This window comes from Sebastes fasciatus, chromosome 7 (assembly GCF_043250625.1).
Source record: "Sebastes fasciatus isolate fSebFas1 chromosome 7, fSebFas1.pri, whole genome shotgun sequence".
NCBI classification, from domain to species: Eukaryota; Metazoa; Chordata; class Actinopteri; order Perciformes; family Sebastidae; genus Sebastes; species Sebastes fasciatus.
Genome location: NC_133801.1, coordinates 29,093,915 through 29,115,950, shown reverse-complemented (window position 1 = coordinate 29,115,950; position 22,036 = coordinate 29,093,915). Strand labels below are relative to the sequence as shown.

The 22,036-nt window shown below is 40.5% G+C and overlaps 1 protein-coding gene across 1 annotated transcript; it reads left to right on the top strand.

Annotated features, from left to right (window-relative positions):
* Positions 1 to 1,150: 1,150 nt before the first annotated feature.
* On the top strand, positions 1,151 to 13,736 carry arcn1b (archain 1b). The gene is made up of 10 exons (XM_074640144.1): positions 1,151 to 1,354; positions 3,813 to 4,076; positions 6,823 to 7,002; positions 7,285 to 7,490; positions 7,688 to 7,849; positions 9,352 to 9,517; positions 9,852 to 9,999; positions 10,160 to 10,268; positions 11,062 to 11,266; positions 12,078 to 13,736. The coding sequence occupies exons 1-10, from the start codon at positions 1,352 to 1,354 to the stop codon at positions 12,165 to 12,167; spliced, it is 1,533 nt and encodes a 510-aa protein (XP_074496245.1). The 5' UTR covers positions 1,151 to 1,351; the 3' UTR covers positions 12,168 to 13,736.
* The last annotated feature ends 8,300 nt before the right edge of the window (positions 13,737 to 22,036 follow it).

The following is a 22,036-nucleotide window of genomic DNA, read 5'->3' as shown; positions in this document are numbered from 1 at the left end:
CATCAGTAAATAGAGTGAAACACAGGCGAGGTCAAGGTATACAAAAATTATAAAAACAATAAATAGAGATATAAAAGATACAGAGTGAATGGGTGAACATAGTGTGTACAGTCCGTCAATAAATACATTTAGTTTGTACAATAAATAAATGTAATATGTACATATGTGCAGTCTATAATGTGTACAACACATATGTACAACAGTAACGCCACGTTTTCTGATTTTGATTCTGAACTTGGGGCACATAAAACTTGTGAAAGTGAAACCTAGATTACAATCAGTTTTAACACTTTGATATTTTAGTAAAAGAAAAAAACTAGTGTTTGACAGTTTAAATGATTTCTGATGATACTGATCACTGTTGTCAATGGGCATCCCATCCAGTGTGACAGATGTTAAAACATGTAGGTGTCTGTCACATTGCCTATAATGATTAATTATTATGATGATGATTAAAGTTTAAATGCCACTGCTTACAACCATCACCTGTTCAACAACGACGAAATATAGATGAAAGGTAGACACATATGGAGCTCGGAAGTTGTTATAATAATAATAGTAATAATAATAATAATCTTTATTTTTATAGCACTTTTCTAAACATAGTTTCAAAGTGCTTGCACAGATACGATGAAATACAGACAAAATAAAAACAACAATAAAATAACAAAACATAAAGACCAAATGATGAGAAAACAACAACCCGTAACCAGTGGTATCAAAACAATAAGTTACTACACATAAGCCAAAAGAGGACACTATAAGGTGTGGGAAAATGTGCACCAAGCTGTTGCCTTACGGAGTTAAAAAAGCCTTTTTATAAAAATGTGTTTTTAAAAGAGATTTAAATTTGGTAATAGAGCTAGCTGTTTGCATCTGAGATTTTAAATAAGAGGAAGAGAGAGAGCTTGTGGGAGTAGTGCGAGTAACTTATTTATGCAACAAGGCCAACGTTTTGGGGCCCACGTCATTGGTTTGCTCGGTGGGCACAAGGCCTATAAAAAGAGGTTTGAACACGGGTCCTGTTGTTCGGGATAAAACGCATGCGCAGTGTAACTCAAACTGCGGTCGTCCGTTACGATTGGCTCAATTATGACGTGTTCATGACGCGTGCTCATGACGCGTGTCCTAGCCTCCTTTCCATAGTCCTTGGTGTGGGCGGAGCTACCGCGGCTCTTCCGGTGGAGACGTGGCTCTGCTCTGCTGCCATATTGACGCTAGCTGGCTAACAATCACACAACCTGAAGTCAGCTGTAACATCCGCACCTCGCTGCTCCAGAGAGGACTAGACACCACCACGCAGAGAAACACAGAGAGACGGGACATCGTCTATCATAGAGAGAGACCAAAAATGGTGAGTGGCGGTGGAGAATGGAGATATGTGCCTGGTTTCTATGATCGGGCCTAGCAGGCATCACAACACTGAGAACCAGAGCTAGCAGCTAGCTATGTTCTCCAACAGCGACATCACAGGAGGACCAAACGGTGTTTTCCACTGAGCTGACAGCGCTAACACTATATTGAGTTGGTTAAATGAAGTAAATGAGTCGTGGTTTAACGACAGAGAGTCATATTTCAGGTTGAGTAGGCGGCTCTGAGTGAGAGGACATTGCTGACGTTAACTAGCTGGACATGCTAGCGCGAGCTGCTGCTGTCACTAGCCGATCAGAGCTAACCTCACCTGCTGTCATTATGTGTCCTCAGACAGGCAACACCTTTAACAGATATAGATAGATGGATAGATGGATAGATAGATAGATAGATAGTAACTTTATTGATCCAGAGGGAAATTCAAGTTTCCAGCATCACAGTTCCATAGTGCACAGCATGTCAGTAAAAAGATAGTAGTGCAAAATACCATCCTTTAACTAATCTTAACCATATTTGTGTTATCATTATGGTGGCATGTGTGACAACATGTGTTCAGGACTGTCAACTATTGACGTTTTTAATTGGACTTTATTAGTTGTAAATCACAGAAGACCTTCCACAAATGTGTACCATGATCGATGCCGAATTTGACAATGGTGAGAAGCGATTCAGATGATGTCAGGTCATGTTTAAGATGTGTGTGTATATCTGCCGAGAAACCAAAACTAACTTTGAATCACCACATTTTTGAATGGAGCTTGGTGAGGCATCACATTAGAGACAACAGCAGTGTGGACAGGTACCATACGTTTTCAATACATTCACCTACAGACATGTGTAAGTTTAGCTTAATATACGTAAGCTTAATATGAGTACACTGTTTATTTCACTCTGGTAAATGAATGAAGGAGCTGTATTCATTCCACGTTGACAATGGCTTAAGTTAGAAATGAAAGACACCGACTGAGATGGATCTGGACTTGATATGGACAAGCAATAAGTGAATGTTGACTATGGAAGTTTTTATTGGACTTTATTAGTTGTAACCAACAGAAAACAATTCCACAAATGTATAGATAGATAGCTAGATAGATAGTAACTTTATTGATCCTGAGGGAAATTCAGGTTTCCAGCATCACAGTTCCATAGTGCAAAACATGTAAGTAAAAAAGTTAGTAGTGCAAAGGACAAAAAATATATACCAGATATAAAAATACAAGGAGATGAAGAAAACTGTTAAAACTGAATATAGTGCAGGGTAACAGCTGTGATACAGGACTATTAAAAAAAAGTGAATATAGTGCAGAAGAGACTGTTATAAATGAGTATAGTGCAGGGTAACTCCAGTAGCTTAGTCTATGAAAGTGCACTGTATGCATTATTATCTGTAATTATATTATATGTCCTCAGCCAGGCAATACCGGATACTGTTCTTTAACTAATCTTACCCATATTTGTGTTATCATTATGGTGAGCCGACTGTGACAACATGTGTTCAGGACTGTCAACTATGGAAGTTTTTATTGGACTTTATTAGTTGTAATCCACAGAAGACAATTCACAAATATTTACCATGATCTGCAAATATTTCAATATCCACAAACATGTATTTTTGTATTTGTGTTGTGTAAAGTCACAAGTTATGCGTATTTGCAAATCGCCCTGTATTTTTGTGAATGTGACTTCCATAGTCAACATTCAGTTATTGCTTGTCCATATCAAGTCCAGATCCATCTCAGTCAGTGTCTTTCATTTCTAACTTAAGCCATTGTCAACGTGGAATGAATACAGCTCCTTCATTCATTTACCAGAGTGGAATACTCATATTAGGCTTACTTATATTAATCTAAACATACACATTTCTGTAAGTAAATGTACTGTAAACATATGGTACCTGTCCACACTGCCGCTGTCTCTAATGTGATGAGCCTCACCAAACACCATTCAAAAATGTGGTGATTCAAAGTTAGTTTTGGTTTCTCGGCAGATATACACATAAACATGACCTAACATCATCTGAATCGCTTCTCACCATTGTCAAATTTGGCATACATGTCACCTCTGTAGCAGCAACTATTTTAGTTATTTAGCTAGTTGCCAGGCAGCTACTCCTACAGTCTTCTTCTTCCACCAAGACTCAATATAGTAGTTAGCCTTGAGCTGTGCAAACCAATAATACAAGTTGTTCTGCTAGCTGTCTTGGGACGGTATTAAATTAACTGATGTTTAACTTGGCTAGACCAAAAAGATGCAAACATTAGTGTTAATTCTGGTTTGAAGTTAAAAGAGGAACTGTCAACCTGATTTGCACATTAAGTTCCTTTAGCCCCATAACATACTTTTGCCATTTGGTAACATTAGCATGCCCAAACAGATTTTGCATGTATAATGTGGTATAATACTGAAGCTCTACATTGGTTATGTTTTCTCTTCACCCGCAGGTGCTGTTGGCAGCGGCGGTGTGCACCAAGGCCGGCAAGGCCATTGTATCGCGGCAGTTTGTGGAAATGACCCGGACACGTATTGAGGGTCTTCTGGCTGCATTCCCTAAACTGATGAACACGGGCAAGCAGCACACCTTTGTGGAAACAGACAGTGTTCGCTACGTGTACCAGCCACTGGAGAAACTCTACATGGTCCTCATCACCACCAAGAACAGCAACATCCTGGAGGACTTGGAGACACTCAGACTCTTCTCCCGTGTGGTAAGGAAACACGGAGCTGACTTTCTGTCTGTCTGTGCCTAGAAATTAGATTATATCCATCATCAGTGTGGTTAAAGTTAACATGTCACATGGCAGTGTGAAGAAATGGCAATTGCTTTAATGATTTCCCTTCTGTAGCTGTAGGTCAATACTAGTTACTTATAAATAAATGTAATGGATGTTTACTTTTTCCACATCCAGTCACTCAAACCTGTCAGCACCTGTCACCAGGTGTGTGTTCTCCCATTTGACTTATTCTAACATGTAATATAGCAGTCTTCAGCATCTCAGTGGGTATTAATGACAGGTCTATGTTAGAGTAGGATTGGGGATATCCAACAGTATATTTGAAGCGAGCAGAGAGGATTATGGTCTGCTTCTTTAATAGTCCAGTACAAATTTACAGGTTCAACCATTTATGAGCAATTTTTTATTTTTTTACTGACCTTAATTTCAATTATAGCTGTCATGTAGAGCTTGACGAGCACATACAAGATACAACTAACACAAGAAAAAGAAAGAAAGAAAAAACAAAATATGTACAAGTTGGAGGTAAAGCCATGTTCAATAATTTAAGTGAAAGTGATGTGTTCAATTAGGAGATTTTTTTTATTTATTATCATAATTTGGGGAGTTAACAGAATATTGGATGAGAAATGCTAACTAATTGTTATATCTCTAGTAATATCAGAGACAACCGTTTGGCCACATCCTATAAAGGATTTAGTATTTAGCTCATTTAAAAGTAAATCTGTTGGCAAACTGAATTTATTCCCATCATGTAACAAAACCAAGCTGCACTGCTTTGTTCCCTTTGTTTTCTGAAAAAATTTCATTGTTGTTCAAGTAATCTGACACCCCTTTGACTTTTTCACACTATTGTAATTTATTTGATTTCCCTTTTGTATATTAGCTATAGACAGGCAGAAAATCTGAATTGCATGCAATATGTATTTGGGTGTTTTGAGTGGTCCACAATTCGATTTGACTTTCGGTTTTAAGGTCACGATTTGATTTGATTTTCGATTTAAACATGCCATTGTTGATTCATAAATATCAACCGATCATTTTCTTCTTTAAAAAGAGAACTGAACTCCCTTTTTATTTAGAAAGTGTTTCAAAAATTAGACTACAACAGTCTACAATATAAAAAGCTGCGTCTTTTCAATATCAGTATCTGTGACCCACATCAGTACATAAATATTCCAAAACCAAACCTAAATCCTCTGCAGTGCATTACAAGTGTGCTGTAATCTACAGAAATACGGTTTTGTTATTTACTGTCGCGCTTGTTTCTCTTCTCTCTTTTTCCCCCTCTTCTCTCTCTCTCTCTCTCTCTCTCTCTCTCTCTCTCTCTCTCTCTCTCTCTCTCTCTCTCTCTCTCTCTCTCTCTCTCTCTGATCGCTGTGTGTCACCTATGGGTGTCACCTATGGGTGTTCACCGAGGGCGGAGCTTGTGTGTGCAGAGCTGAGAGACAGCACTCAGCAGTCAGCCAGCTTGTTGCTCTCGCTACCAATATCAGCTGCTCTGAAACAACAATATTGAGCTGAAAAAACTTGCATGTAGGCTGAAATTCAACCGTGGTGTTGTTCTGTCGGGAGATGCAGTGACTTAGTGTTAAACCAAGTAAGAGCAGAAGCGCTATGAGTAAGGAAAAATAACTAACTAACTAACTTAAGTCCACTAGCTGCCAGGCCAATTTCATTCAGTGTAAAATGACATAGGCAAATGCAGGAAATGCCCTGAGTATTATAGCAACAGGAACGGCCAACATCTCCCATCATGCCTGCCTAGTCCCGAGTGCTGGACTGAGTAGTTTAAGTTTGATGTTTTTTGTTCCAAAATGCAAATGTTACTTTTTGTTAATGTTTGTATTGTAACGTGTCTGTTCAGAACACGGTGGCTTATGTTGGTAATTGTGATTTTTGTGCTGGTTTATAGTTTTAACCATGAGTCAGATGGCTGTTACATTTCTTGAGTCCAGCTATAATTTTCCTTCACCTCACGCAAGTAGGCGGTGGCGGAGAAAATAAAGAATGATCCTGCTTTTGATTTTGATGGTCGCGACCGGAAGCTAATTTCAAATGATTTCCACTTTAGAATGCAAATCATGACCCCCCTAGTGGTCAACTTTACTATCACATACTACAGTGGGAAATGGGGTCAGGGTTGATTTTCATGATTCACGTTCTCACAGGACTCAAATTACAATCCAAAATGGACAAAACATTTCATTATTAGAAGAAAGAATAAATAACGTTATGTAAATGTATGTGATGACTGCTTGATAAAATGATGTTCATTACAATTGCTCAGAGCGTGACATCTTTATTAATACACAGGGCTTAGGACGTCAAGCTCTGCTATTAATACTGTACAGCAACTGGTGATCCTTTGAAGTGTTGAATAGCAAACTTTAAATGGCTTGTCAGGAACTGTTGAAAGGCGTATTTATGCCACAAAAATGATGAGAAAACAAGCAGTGTTGATAACGTTCAGCAAAAACAGGCAATGTTTAAACAACCTCGCAGTGTTCAGTAGTGTTTTTATTCAGGACCAGACACATCACGATCAGTGGAGTTGTCTGCAGTGAAGCTTTTAGCCTAGATTGTCATGTAGAACAAATTTTTCTGTCACCTTTCCTCAACGTTCACATCTCTTACTCACTGCATTAATGTGCCAAATGTTAAAATGCTCGCTCTAGTTCAGTTGACTGATATTCCCTTTTCTTCCCTACCGTTCCAGATCCCAGAATACTGTCGTGTCCTGGAGGAGAGCGAAATATCGGAGCACTGTTTTGACCTGATCTTTGCCTTCGATGAGATTGTGGCGCTGGGCTACAGAGAGAACGTCAACCTGGCTCAGATCCGCACCTTCACAGAGATGGACTCCCACGAGGAGAAGGTTTTCCGTGCTGTCAGAGAGGTGAGATCACACGGTTGTGTTTGTCTGGTTTATTGGATAAAATACATTTTATTGGTCCCTATGGGGAAATCAGGCCATTGCAGCATGTACTCTGTTACATCTTATACAAAGTGTGCATTGTATCACATGGTAGATGAGGCTACTATTTTTATCTCGGTGTATTTATAATAATTTCCCAACACTGCACTAGTTTGCAGCACTTAGAGAAACCAGTGCAAATTATGTATTTACTATCATATCATGTAGATCAACTTTAAATGTTGTTGTTTTGTTAATCCACAGACCCAGGAAAGAGAGGCCAAGGCAGAGATGAGGAGGAAGGCCAAGGAGCTGCAGCAGGCTAGGAGGGACGCCGAGCGCTCTGGAAAGAAGGTACCAGCTTTCGGCGGCTTTGGCAGCGCTGGCATGACCAGCATCTCCTCAGGGTCCATCATCACAGACACCATCGTCGAGCCTGAGAAGCCCAAGATCACACCAGCTACAGTCAGGTACGACTCCAAGAAATACATGTGTGAAATCCTTTTGGATTTGAACATCTCTTTTTGCTATTTGGGTTGCACTGTGGTGCACAGGGACAATGTGGCCAGTTACTGTAGTTTTGATTGGGAGTGTTTAGAAGTTGATGCTCTTTGTAATGGTTGAAGACCGCTGTTCAAAGATGGTGTTTTTCTTTTTTTCTTTCCAGACCAAGTGGACCCAGTAAGGCTCTGAAACTGGGTGCTAAAGGGAAAGAGGTGGACAACTTTGTTGACAAGCTGAAGTCCGAGGGTGAAACCATCATGCCCAGCACAGGAAAGAGGGGCTCAGATGTATCTAAAGCTCTACCACCACCAGTCAACGTTGAGAGGTAAGCCTCAGACATACTTTCTGCGTCCGCGTCCAGCTGCAGACATGTTCCAGACGTGCACGCGGTTCCATTCATACTACTGTAGGGTCCTTGCAATGGGTCTGCGTCGGCCTGGCGTTCCTACATTTCATTCCAGTTGGTGGAGTTCAACACCGTCTTTGTATTCCTTCAAAGACGAATTATATAAATGTGGGTAACGGCGGATCTACTCATACAACCTTACTTCAAAGCAAGCATCCATTTTGCTATCTCCTCCTGCTTCCTCTTCCTCTTGGCAAACCAGATAGAGTTGCAAGTATACGTCACCAACTGGATTTGGAGTGTGGAACAACTACAGCATGTGCAGTCGGCGCGCTTGCTATGCGTACAGTCCGCGTGGTTTTTATTTTTATGCGCGGATGTCCACTTGGGGTCCTTGTGGACGTGAGCGGATGACGATATTTACGTCACGCGGACTAAAGCGGACGCCGAAGGTATGAATAAGCCTGTACAGACGCATCACAAAGCTTTAAATATAGGTGCTCTATAAGTCAAAACCCATATTTATGATTAGGGCCGCACCACTAAGCATTGATTACTCAAATTTTTATAAGCATTGTAAGTAAGTTCCTGGTCATACTGTAGTTTATGAATTATGACCAGGAGCCACATATTTAAATTGTTGTGAATGTGTGGAAAGATGATGAACAAATGCATTTGACAGGTAAAATATGGGACTTGACATGTAGCAGGTGCACTCGCCTGCACTGTAACTGTACGGAGTGAATAATATATTTCTCATAATTAAAAGTGAAAATATCAGTAATAATGTTGAGTATTTATAAAAGCAACAACTCAGAGTCGACTTGAAAATTCTGATTCAGGTCCAGCCCTTATCATGGCATAAATATAAAGTGGGTGTAACATGATAAGATGAACAAAGTTCAGTAAATGCAGTTGAGCTCAAATGAAATGGTGTACACTTCCATCCAACATAATCTTTGTTTTTATGACTTCTTAGGCCATTCTGTGATTTTCTTTTTTCCTTTTAAATTGATTTTCAATAATTTATTAAACTTCCTGCCCCAAACTGAAAAGGATATGGACCTGAATGCAACAGTAGCTGCTTTTAGTCATACTTGCGTTTTCGATTCAATGATTTGACAAGTATTCATGTTTCCTGTATGATTAGAATTATTATTATTATTATTATTATTATTATAGTGGTTTGACAGAACATGGAGAAGATATTTGTCTTGTATTAAAATCAGGATGTGGCCATTCAGTGTTCGCCGACAACATTTTGGAAGTCTGTCTGCAAAAGCCTCTCCTAGTAGTAGTAATTCACTGCTCGCCTCCATAATCATTAACTTTTGCTTTGAGTCAAGTTTTATTTTTCTTTAATAGAAAGGCTTACTTTACTTCACACTTCGATACATTTTGTAGTATGACCTGATTTGACTTGTCATCTGTGTAATTGATTCATTACTTAAAGCCTGTTTGGATGTGTTTTTCGTCTCCAGTGTACACCTGCGCGTGGAGGAGAAGATCTCGCTGACTTGCGGTCGCGACGGCGGCCTACAGAACATGGAGGTGCTGGGCATGGTCACGCTCCGGGTCTCAGACGACAAGAGCGGACGCATCCGCCTCATTATCAACAACAATGACAACAAAGGACTGCAGCTGCAAGTAGGTCGACCTCGTATTATAAGCATTCCCTGGAGACAATGATATACCACACGACAGTATAGCTTATGGTTTTATTATGTACATTTGTTTTTTGTTAGAGGATGATACAGTGTGATACAATCACCTTTCATACTTTTCACACATACATGCAACTGAGAGGGAAAAAAAGTAAAATAAAACACCCGTTACTAAAAATGAAACTGTTGCCCTTCCATTTTCAGAAGTTTAAATGACCCAAACTGTAATGTGTACGTTAATCCACACACAACTTCTCTCAGTTTAACAAGTGAATAATGACAGTAGTATTGATAATTGTATTTTTGTCTCTTCTCAGACACATCCCAATGTGGACAAGAAGTTGTTCACAGCCGAGTCAGTGATTGGCCTGAAGAACCCAGAGAAGTCCTTCCCTCTCAACAATGATGTTGGTGTGCTGAAGTGGAGACTACAGACCACAGACGAGGCCCTCATACCTCTAACCAGTAAGTGCCAATCCATGTGCTTTATCTGGGGACTGGTGGAGTAAAGGCAGTTTGATGTTTATTTCAGCCTTTGTGGTATACACATTTGACAGTCTTTGTACCGTGAAGACACTAATGCGATTGATGATGTGACAATATAACTGTGTTGTTCCTTCCACAGTAAACTGCTGGCCTTCAGAGAGTGGTACTGGCTGTGATGTCAACATCGAATATGAGCTGCAGGAGGATAGCCTCGAGCTCAACGACGTGGTCATCAGCATCCCTGTACCGTGAGTACATCTACTGAACAAATGTAGAAGCTCTGAATGAGTTAATGGTGTGGGTTATTGATGCATTAAAGCAGCAGTAGGGAGGTTGGAGCAACTGATTTGAAAAAAAAAAAAAAAGTTATTTTTATAAAACGGTCGCTATATCCTGACAGTAGTGCATGAGACAGGTAATCTGAAAAAAATTATGCGCCTCTGTGTCCTCCGGTGCTCCTAATGGCATCTGTAAGATTTCACAGAACGGAGGAGAACCAATCAGAGCCAAGCTAGAGGCTTGCCGTCTCTGAGCAGCTGTCAATCACTCGTAAATTAGGCATTACAGTAACCGAATATTGATTCATATTTGATCAGCGCTGCCTAGTTTGACCGGAGTTCGCGAGTGATTGACAGCTGCCTCCGTTGAATGAACATCCAATAGGAACGCTCTCTCTCTCTGAAGTGACCTGTGATTGGTCAAAGTCTCCCGTCACGGGCTAGATTTCCTAAAGCCTGAAAACAGAGCCATGAGGTGCAGAAGTCTAGTTGTCTCTCAGAACACTTGAATTACAATATGCTGAAAGATTATGGGATTTTTGCCCAATGATGCCAAAAATATTCTGCCTTCTGCCGCTTTAATAGTGACAGTTTGTTGTAGTAGTTGATACACACTGTCCTCGGACCTGAGTTCAACGATCTCTAAAGAAATAAGTTCCGTTAAAACAAATTGTGTTAAGGCGTTGTTATTATCTTGTTAACTTTGACAGCCCTAGTTTATATGTACGTGTTGAGATCTTTGTGTTTTCCCGTTCCTCTGCAGGTCTGGTGTGGGAGCTCCTCTGATCGGCGATCTGGACGGAGAGTACAAACATGACAGCAGGCGAAACATTCTGGAGTGGTGCTTACCCGTCATCGATGCCAACAACAAGACCGGCAGCCTGGAGTTCAGCATCGTCGGACAGCCCAATGACTTCTTCCCTATCAACGTGTCCTTTGTGTCCAAGCGCAACTACTGCGACATCCAGGTGGGTTCCTTGTTTTATAATGTTTCATACTTCTGGTAAATATAATCTAATAAAGCTTATTTCCATATATGTATTTTGTATATACAGTTCCCTTTGTTAACACCTTATTTTGAAAGCCGGACGTAGTCACACGTGTCGACTTCCGCTAACTTCGCCAAGTCCGTCGCTAGCTCTCCCGTCAGCTCCGTTTTCTTTATACATCCATGGTCAGCTCCATCGGGGCCGTTTGAATGCATTTAACATAAATGTCAGTATATGGGTGCTCTACAGTTGTAGCGTCGGCCCATTTGACCACGGAGACGAGAGCGACGGCCGGCTCCACCGCACGTTACCGCGATACGATGATGTTTCCTGTCCATGACAGAGTTAGCATGCAGCTTTAGCCGTGATGTCTAGCTCTGCTGTTTCTGCAATGTGTGAAACCCAAAGTGTTTCCATACTTTGGCTTTCCAGCCCGCTATATCGGCAGATATTAGTTTGATATATCATTATCAGTATATATATTGATCGATAAATACCAAGGAATTGCAGTACATAAATATCAAACTAGGTTTGAGGTAATTTAAAAACTGAATATGTTGCATAGTTTGTCCACCAGAGAGCACTTCATTTTTACATTGTAAAATGAATCTCCCTTATATTGATAACAGTATTGGCCTCATAAACCCAGTATTGTTCAGGTTAAAGAAATGTCATGGATACAAAACAAAGTAAAACAGTTGAACTGTCACATGATAATGCTCAGTAATGTTCTTTATGACAAACTACTTACACGCTGTTCATTTTCCTTTTTTTCTTTTTTCCCCCCCAGGTTACCAAAGCGACTTACGTCGATGGCGACAGCTCTGTTAGATTCTCCTCAGAAACCTCCTTCCTTGTCGACAAATACGAAATCCTGTAAAAAATATTCAAAGAAAAACAACAAAATCAACAAAAAAAAATCACCAACAAAAAAAAGTCCAAATCTATGCTACAGAGAAAGATTGAAGATTTCTTGCCTGCCCACCCTGTATACTATTTCAGAGACTGTGTACATCGACGGGACTACGTCAGCCCTCTGGCAAAGCCTCTTCCTGTGGTGGAGCAGAGCAGCGGTGGTGTATTTATATGTTTGTATGAGAGAGGATCATCTATATATAGAGTTAATTGAAAACGAAAAAAGAAAACTACACTGATGCTGTTGTGTTCGCCAAGCAGAACTGTAAAGAGGACTTCAGGCTAAGTAGAGGATGACTGCGGGGGGGGTGCAGGAGAGACCAGCGGTAAAACCCTGCGAGGAGCGGACCTGAGGCCACCATATCAGCCTCCCACTAGAGCGAGCGCTGGTAGTCTAGCATCCTCCACACCCTTTCTTCTCCAGTCACATTGCAATGGTTCATTGATAACGGGGTTCTTGCTTTCTTTCTTTTCAGATTTTTCTTATCCATAATAACTGCAGAGTTGTAACAGTCTCAATCATTATAAGCCTGTCACTCTTTAATCGTTAAACTATTGTGATTTGGTATCTCACTTCAGATGATTTTTTTCTTTTCTCTTTCTCGTGAGGACACTTGAGTTTTTGTAGAGGTAACACTTTGCTGAAAAGCAAAAAAATATGGCTCTGTGCTCAGTATATTGTCTGTACTGTCTGCGGTTATCAGCGTCCCTTTAATTTTAACTGCTATTTTTTTACCGTTCGCTGTATAATTTGTCATTGTTTACCACTAATCTGGATATTGAAATTTTGACCGTGAAGAGCCGGACTTTGTAAGGGTTTTTTTTCAGCTGCAGGGGCAAAGTCACCGAGTAAAATACATTTGACCGTTGCATCTGTGGAACTCTTTCTCATGATCTTTTTTGTAACACCATTGCAACCACTCCTCACTTTGTCAGGAAGCCGTGATTCACTCTGGTCCATTTAAATCCAGCGATCAGCCCTCAGATATCACAGAGTAAAAAAAGTACTTTGAACGCGGCCCAGAAACAACATCCAAGCCCTTAAACTAACATCCCACAAGAGCGTTTTAGATCTGAGATCGGAGTGGATGCGTGCTGGTGTGATGGTGGAAATCCACACACACACACACACACACACACACACACACAGACACACACACACAGACCAGGGATCAGAGACCGACCCACTCCCCTCACATCCTAAGGTAAGCAGAGAGACTACTGGAGCCCTCGCAGTAAACTCTGCTGACAACAACCCCTGTTCATCCACCCAGTCATCCTTTACTTACATTCTCATAGCACATCAACATTATTCAAGATATAACATTTGTCTTTCTTTTTTTTTTTCTTTTTTTTTCTTTTCTTCGTTTGTACTCCCCAAATTTCAATTTAGCAATGGTTGTGTGGATGTGGGGTTGAAAATGACTAGATTGAGCATTTTTAACTAAATTACTGAAGGGGAATCTTAACATTCCAGTGTACAATTAGAAAAAAAGAATCTTTAATGGAATAAAATGTATTATTGAAAATGTAAGTCTGACTTGGGTTTTTGTGTTGGTAATGCACTTAATTAGCACCAGGAATTTACCCAGTTGGGAATCATCAATAATGCAAGAATGTATTGTAGTGCTAGCTCTCTCTGGCTTTGGGCATTTTATGAGTTTGGTTCCATCAGGCAGAATTTGTTTATATTTTAATGGTATTTAGCATTGAGTTGATTGCAATTATTAAATTGATTAAGAATTGAATATGATATAAGAGAGAGAGGCAGTCAGAGATGGTCCATGATGGTACAGTTACAGTGTCTGGCTAAATGAGCCACTCGGATACATACTTTTTCGGGCGATCCCGATGGACTTAGCAGGTTCAGTTTTAGAGCTAAAGTGAAGGTACAGATATCATATGAAACTAGAAAACACAAGGAGCGTTGGTAACAACCATGTCCTGCTAGCTTGTCGGAAAGGAGAATAAAAAAAACGCTCTAAAGTTGGGTTAAATTTTGGTGAGGACAAACTGGCATGGCCATTTTCAAACGGGTTACTTGACCTCTGACCTCAAGATATGTGAATGAAAATGGGTTCTATGGGTAACCACTTCATGATTATCAAATGCAGTTTGGAGTAAAAACCATGCAGTTTTATGAACGCATAAATAAATGTGTTATTTTCACCTATACTAAAATTGTGTATTTGAATGTTTCTGTAACTGGGGTCCCTAAACAGTCTTGGAATAACATAAATTGGGTATCACTGCAAAGCTGAGACTCTTGTGGATTCAATGAGCCCAATTGTATTAATGTGTGATGATGTTAGTCCCCATCATTCATTGTAATGAGACCATTTTTTTTTTTTGACCTCACCACCTCCAATCGCCAAAAAATACAATTCTTGCAGATCTCAATATGTCAAAAGTTTTTGACACCAAATCACGGCATGTCTTTTTCTATGGTGTTCCTCAAGGTCTTGGTGTTTTAATGTGTTATTTTGGAGGGATTATTGATAATTTTGATCAATTCTTAAGTGGTAAAATATGGTTCAATTTAGCACCAATTCTGTGTAACAAATGGTATCAACCCCAAAATTGCTGCAACAACTTATGAGACACAGTAGAGCATGGGGATGGCTATTAATGACTAGAACAACTTGACACAGTGCTGAGCAGCATCTCAGATTAATCTTCAGTTTCCCAGCTTTCAGATGATGTTCACCACTTTTATGTGACATCTACTGTTGACCTGCTATCTCCCCCTAAACAAAGGTTAAAAACTAGTCTTTTGTGGGTCTCAGAGAGTTAACTATACAAAACATGTATTTCCTGAAAGAACTCAATTTATATTTGAGGTATTTATTTATTTTTTTGTGTCTTATGTGATGACTAACCACAGTCAAAGTCACAGTCGGATTTAAGCTCTCAGAATGACCCATCCTGTCTGGTCACGCGAGACGTCATTCATTGGCATTAACTGTACGGGTCACAGAAGCCAGACTAAACATGGAGCGGTGAGCCACAGGTTGTTTCTACATGCATGACTCATGTCTGAGCTTTATAGAACCACTGAAGTACAGGCACCTTTAGTAACTCACCGTGGTTCACAACCCTTTTGGCGTATAACCCCCTTACATCAAGCATTATAGATGTTTTAGTTACTTTGGCTTCAGGATTACATCACTGTTAATGTGATATAAGCTGTTTGTGTGCTTTTTTTAAATTATGCAAAGGCGTTAATAGGTGAAAATAACAATTGTCCAATACATATGAAAAGCTGCTCCTGCGGAAAGGCTATCATTTATTTATATTGATTCTATTAACAATTTAAGGTTTACTGATATCTGATCTGACCCATGGACTAGGAGGTCACCGCCTAGCAGCAAACGTAGATATGGGTCGTAATAAACTGCTTACACAGAGGAAAGCTTGATGGAAATATGACATTTCTGTACTGTTTATGTATTAATGTAAGGAAGATCACAGCCTCCTCATTTATCTTGTATTGATGCACCAACTTTTCCACCTCAGCCAAGTTTAAAAAAAATGTTTTTGGTGTTAACACATTTTTTTTGTGCAAATTGAAGATTCATTCAAGTGGAGGGAAATGTACTTAAAGGACCAGTGTGTAAAATTTCAGGGGAACTATTAATTAAATATAATATTCATAACTATGTTTTCATTAGTGTTTAATCACCTGAAACTAAGAATCGTTGTGTTTTCGTTAGCTTAGAATGAGCCCTTCATATCTACACAGGGAGTCCTCTTCACTGAGTCCGCCATGTTTCTACAGTAGCCCAGAACGGACAAACCAAACCAAACACTGGCTCTAGAGAGAGCCTTTTATGTTTTTATGTTACCTGCAGGGCACCGTAGTTCTCTGACACGCTTGTGAATCTAACGTGAGCCGCAGAGTGTAGAACCGTGGTACCGCCAGCTGCCGTCTGACTTCCGTTGCTCCTAAAGTAGTGTTATTATGGTGAGGATGGACTCTGAGCGAGGTAAATTGTGTTTTTTGCACTCGGCGGCTCACGTTACAGCAGTCTTTGAAAGGCAGGAGTGAGCGGAGGGGTATTCAGGTGGTTGCAATCCCCAACCACACCAGTAGATGTCGCCAAATCCTACACACTGAGATCTGAAGAATAAATGGTTTTCTTGTTGGACTCATTATTTGAGTTTAGTTTTTCTTGCTTTAGTAGGAAATTTGTGTGTAAAATGTGTTTTGAGTGTGACCCATACTTTTGATTTGATTACATAATTTTTGGATTAAATCTAGCCAGATTTAATTTGATAAAAATGAATTGAAGGGTTGTGTTTAGGCTATCCGGGATAAATCTCAATGATTTCCAATATTTTTCTTTAAAGTGGCATGGTAGAAATTCTGATTCTTCTTCTCCTGTCTGGCGCCCAAATATTATTTTGGATATCTTGGGGTTATACCTACGCTACAAGTGTCTCCACTGACAGTGAGCAGGTGACTGTGAACAAAGAGGGTTTTTATATGGCTTACAGCTCTCGTCATGTGTTTGTGTTTGCAGCAGCATGGGGTCAAAGGTCAAACAAACACTTCTTCAAATGTCAAAAACAGTCTCTCTCTTACACCTTTAGTCACATTAGATCTCATTTTATGTCAGAATATATCGGAGTATAAATTATCTTTTTGTTGGGTGGCACAGTGCACTGCAGAGAGAGGGTTATACGATCTTTCCATACAGATGGGCTGTGTGACAGAAGAACAGCCATGAAGATGAGGCGAGCTGAGACGCTGTGGCCCAACAGATGGGTAAATGCTGGGAGATGAAGATGAGTGTGTGTGGGGGGGGGGGCTTTAAAGGGTCAGACGGGGCGAGTTCAAGAGAGCTTACCGGCACCCATATTTGGACTGTGGGGTGTTGTTAGAGGATGGGAGGGGGGTGTTAATAGCAGCCCTCCAGTCATAAAACGAGGGTGTGTCTGTTACGAATGAATGAGCAGGCTGATTAGCTTTGTAAAGGGTCTCAGAGGAGGGAGAGGGAGAGGGGAGAGCAGGGCGACGGGGCGACGGGGGCAGACACTGTTGTCTTTGGCATGTTAAACACACAGCGAGCAGAGCAGCAGAGGAGCAGAGCACACGGGCCATTCAGTTTGGATGTTTTGACTGGATTTGGAATCAGAAGGTCGACTGATAGGAGTTTCGTCGAAGGCTGTTTTAACTGGATGGAGAACGGAGTTGGAAAAGTTTGGTAACGTCTCATCTTTGTTTCCGTCTCTACTCACCCGGAGTCAAGGATGATGCTCAAGAAAGTACGATTCAAGGTAGGAAAATACACCTTTTTGTGTGTGACTGTCATCATGTTGTGACTAGATGCATTCAGTTGGATGACAGGCCACACCATCACCAGTGTAGTTTCTATAGGAACCCTATTTACAGAAATAGTACCACTCAGCTTTAAACTGAGAAAGTTCTAACCTGATACACACACACACACACCGTTCAGGTCTGAACTTATTATTCTACCGTATAGGATAACACGTAAAGTTTTGTCTCCATGCTCTATTTACACAACTAATATGTGACATTTTCAAAATTCAACCTTGAGATAACACAGTAGTGTCTGGCATCTTCCTGGTAAAAAAACAACAAAAAACTCTGGCTCACAGGAAGTGATGTGTTTTACTTTATGTGGGAGAAACACATGGGCAGTAATATAACCACGCTAACTAAACAGAGAAAGGAAAAGAGCATCCATCAGAGAACTGCAACACACTCTGTGAGTGATATGTGATCCCTGTGAAGCATTGAGGAAAGATACCACAACCAAACATCAAATATAAAAAAATAATAATAAAGAAATACATGATCGATTACCAATCTGACCATCTCTGTACCCAGTTCAACCATGTTGAATAACTGCAAAACCACCTGTAATCCACATCGCCTTTAAGAAAACCAGCCACATGTGACCGAACAAAGCCATGTTGGCTCTTCAGTAGCGGCCCTGTCTGCAGTTCAAAGGGAGAAGCTGCTGCTCAGTCTGTGTGGCGACACTGAGGTGATAATTAGAGCACAGAAGTGTCAATAATATAATAAAGTTGTATTCAGTGTTGTCCATCAATTCATCTTTTTACCAGACTTACATGTCCTTAATGATAAAGTGGTGGAATCTGACTGTGTATTAAACTGTAGCCTACATTACATCGACAATATATTTGTTCAGCTCTGATGGAGACTAAACACAGGAGCAGACACTGAAGATGAAAAATATAGTTGAAGATTTACAAATATATTCAAATATAGAGACATGATTGTAAACTCACAGTCTGATCCAGTAATAATATGTTTGGTGATTTAAAGGTTAAATAGAGTAGATGATAATAGACACCTACGCTATTTGGATCTTGGCTCAACAGCATTCAGTGACTTTATTTCAGCTACTTCAACAAATGTAGTCAATTTAAACACGTCAGTGAAATGCTGTTAAAACACGTAAAAAAACCCAACTCACTTTCTAACTCCATTCTGCAGCTGCACCACCATCCTGCTCACTCACAAATATTAACATATGATCTACAATATTATTATGTTCCATCAGTGCGACCAATCACACCGTACCGCTTCTCAGCCAATCCCAGCGTGATAAATTACTTGTCGCGAAGGAGGCTAAATAACGCTCCAAACTAAATTTTGGCGAGGAAAAACTGGCATGTCCATTATCAAAGGGGTCTCTTGACCTCTGACCTCAAGATATGTGAATGAAAATGGGTTCCATGGGTACCCATGAGTCTCCCCTTTACAGACATGCCCACTTTATGATAATCACATGCAGTTTGTGGCGAGTCATAGTCAAGTCAGCACACTGACACACTGACAGCTGTTGTTGCCTGTTGGGCTGCAGTTTGCCATTTACAGACGTTAAGAACAAAAGAACCTTCACACATATTCATAAAACTGTGAACACAACAAAAATACTCAACATTAGCTGTCAGTTGCTTTACGTGTGTGAAATATTACCCATTGACAACAACATTGTTTCTCTCATGTACGTTTTATCTTATTCAGTGCATTTAGTCTGGAGACTTTACAAAGCAGAGCCCTGCAGCCTCAAGAGATGATGGTGCACCACTGTGATCTCTGCAGGAGGTAGACAGCCTGCAGGGGTCACAGCAGGGGGGTGTGAGAGTAACTGTGGGCCATTTATTACTGTTAACGTAGCAGCCAACCATGATCACGTCATTACTGTCACAACTGGCAGTGATGGCGTACTGTAAGTTCAGATGCCACAGGACATAGTGAATGAGACTGAATGGAGGGTCATCCACAGTTGTTTCATGTCATTTACACTCTCACCTGTTAGTGGCAGCTGTTGTTGTCGTCCACCGAGAGGTGACGCTTTTCCCGCGCAGCGTGTCAGAGAGAGAGTGAGGAAGAGGGGCAAGTATCCTAGAAGAGAGAGTGACAGCAAGCAAGTAAACAAAAGCAAATCAAGAAAGAAGTGGAGGGTTCTTCAGTAGCTTTTTACCTCCGCCAATGAGGTTATGTTTTTGGTTCGGTTTGTTTGTCTGTTTGTTAGCAGGATTACAGAAAAACTACTGGCCCGGTTTTCATGAAGCTTGGTGGAAGGATGTATCATGGGCCAAGGAAGAACTCATTACATTAAAGAGCAGATCCGAATCATGGGGCTGATACATGCATCGCAGTATGTTTCACTTGTGGAAACGGCCTCTCTGAGTGCCCTTCTTTAGTGATTTGATATAATATATAATGTACCTAATAAGCCCCCATGGTTTATTGAATATACAAAGTGAGATGGTGCAGATGAGATTCCTCATTGTAGGTGCACTTCTGTCCTCAGTAAAAGTGACAAATAGTAAATTCAAATTCAGCAGTGCATCATGCACAGCAGTTAGAGCGTTCTCTGTCTAAGGTGAACTCACCAACAGTCTCTGACCTTGACCTCGGGAAGTCATGCAGTAGCTTACACTGTGCAAAAGTGAACTATTAGAGCATGATACACGTATTCTTAGCATCACATAGATCCTTTGAAAATGGTTCTACATAAAGGCCTACATAGAACATGAAGGCATGGTTTATACTTTTCTATACACTCTATAAAGGACCAAAAATGTTTAAAATTAGCCCTGTTTCAACCGCAGGAACTTTCCCCTGGAACTAGGAACCTTTTGAGGAACTCATTGCGTTTCGACTGTAGGGACCATGGTCTAAATTAAGTTCTGAGGAGATTTTATGGGGCTTTTTATCTCAACCCAAAAGGCCCTGGCCGGGGGCTAGTACTTTCTGAAAGTACCGGAACTTCCCTGCTGTGACCATCAGCAGTCCTTGTCCCATGTGATGTTGCTTTTTCATATGTCAGTGGACTAGTTTGCCTAATCTTATCAGGTCTTTGGATCGCGGTGGAAACACAGACAACAGTGGGCTGAAGGAACTTTTTAGTTCTTTGAAAAGTAGTTCCAGGGACTAAAAGTCCTGGGAACTTTTGGTGGAAACCCGGCTATTTACTGCTACTACAGTACTTCCTGACCCGTCTGTATTAAGAGCACAGACAGACGGATGGACGGACGGAAGGAAGGAAGGATATTGGATGAATTCTGTATCCGTATGTGGAATTTCCTCTGTATGACCGTTCAAACAGCAGCAGGTCAGCTGACCACTGAACTGTCCTCAGCAGCTCTCCTCACACTGTCCCGCTACATTCTGTCTGCCATCCTCTCCTCAACATCCAGCTTCACTTCACTTTATCAATCAAATTTAAAAGAAAGATATTTTTGCAGTAAAAATTTTCAGTCATTAAAGTATTCAGTTCTTCTAAGGATCACTAAAACGTATTACCTTACTTCAGTTCACTTCAAACTTTTTAAGTTTTTAAGTTTGTTCTTAAAGTGTAATTTCAAGGGAACTTCACCTTGCTGCAAGCATTGAAATTGTATATATATATATATATATATATATATTAGGTGAAATTGTCTCTAAATGACCTCAAACATACATTTGGCATTTCTGTACTGCAATTTCTTGTTACTCATTGGTAATACAGATATCAGTGGATATATCAGTCTTTAATTTTGACTGATCAAACTCCACCTTTGTAGTTCTGAAACAAGAGAATCTCTGATTCAGGGAAAGACAACGTCATCATTTTCTTATCCATATCAGAAATATTCAATCTTTGCAGGAAATAAAGTCTCTGTTGGCCTTTTTACTGTGAAGTGTTGACATCAAAACATAGTTTATCTATTGTTTATTGAAACCCAGTAAAAGAAGAAGAAGAAGCAGAGGAAGGATGGTACATCTGTATCAATGTCCCCCATCATGGTTAATATGTGTACTGCTGCTGCCACTGGTTGTTGAAGCAGGTTGACTGAGCAGCACTAGATGGCAGTAGTGTTCTGCTGTTTCCCTGCTCTGCGTCTCAGACACCACCATAAAGAAATGATGCCTGAAGCGAAACTCTCAGTAATCCCTCAGAACAGCAGCACTCCCATACTTTTTGTCTACATAAACCACTGCTGGCCATTGTCAAAAAACGGGAACAACATTTCAGCGTTGAAAGATGGAGCATGACATGAAGATTGACATGGAAATTATTGTAGGAATACTCAGTCACTCGGCGATAGTGTTGTTCAATAAAACATTTCTCTGGTGGCACATTGTGGAGCCCACAACAGAGCTGCAGCTTCCTACAGTATAGGGCCCCCGGGCTTCAGGGGCAACATGTGGGAGTCTGATCCACCACCCATCAACTGCAAACACATCCTGGCAAAAAATGATGACCCATTTCCTTCAAATCTTTACATTCCTCCCCCTCTGCCGGCCCTGAATCGCTTGGTAATTGAATTTCCATCCCGTGCGGA

What these genes read in the sequence shown, in the direction of transcription:
- arcn1b (XM_074640144.1), top strand. An exon ending in ACAAAGGACTGCAGCTGCAA is followed by an intron (nt 9,518 to 9,851) that starts GTAGGTCGACCT and finishes GTCTCTTCTCAG; the next exon opens with ACACATCCCAATGTGGACAA. An exon ending in GCAACTACTGCGACATCCAG is followed by an intron (nt 11,267 to 12,077) that starts GTGGGTTCCTTG and finishes TTTCCCCCCCAG; the next exon opens with GTTACCAAAGCGACTTACGT.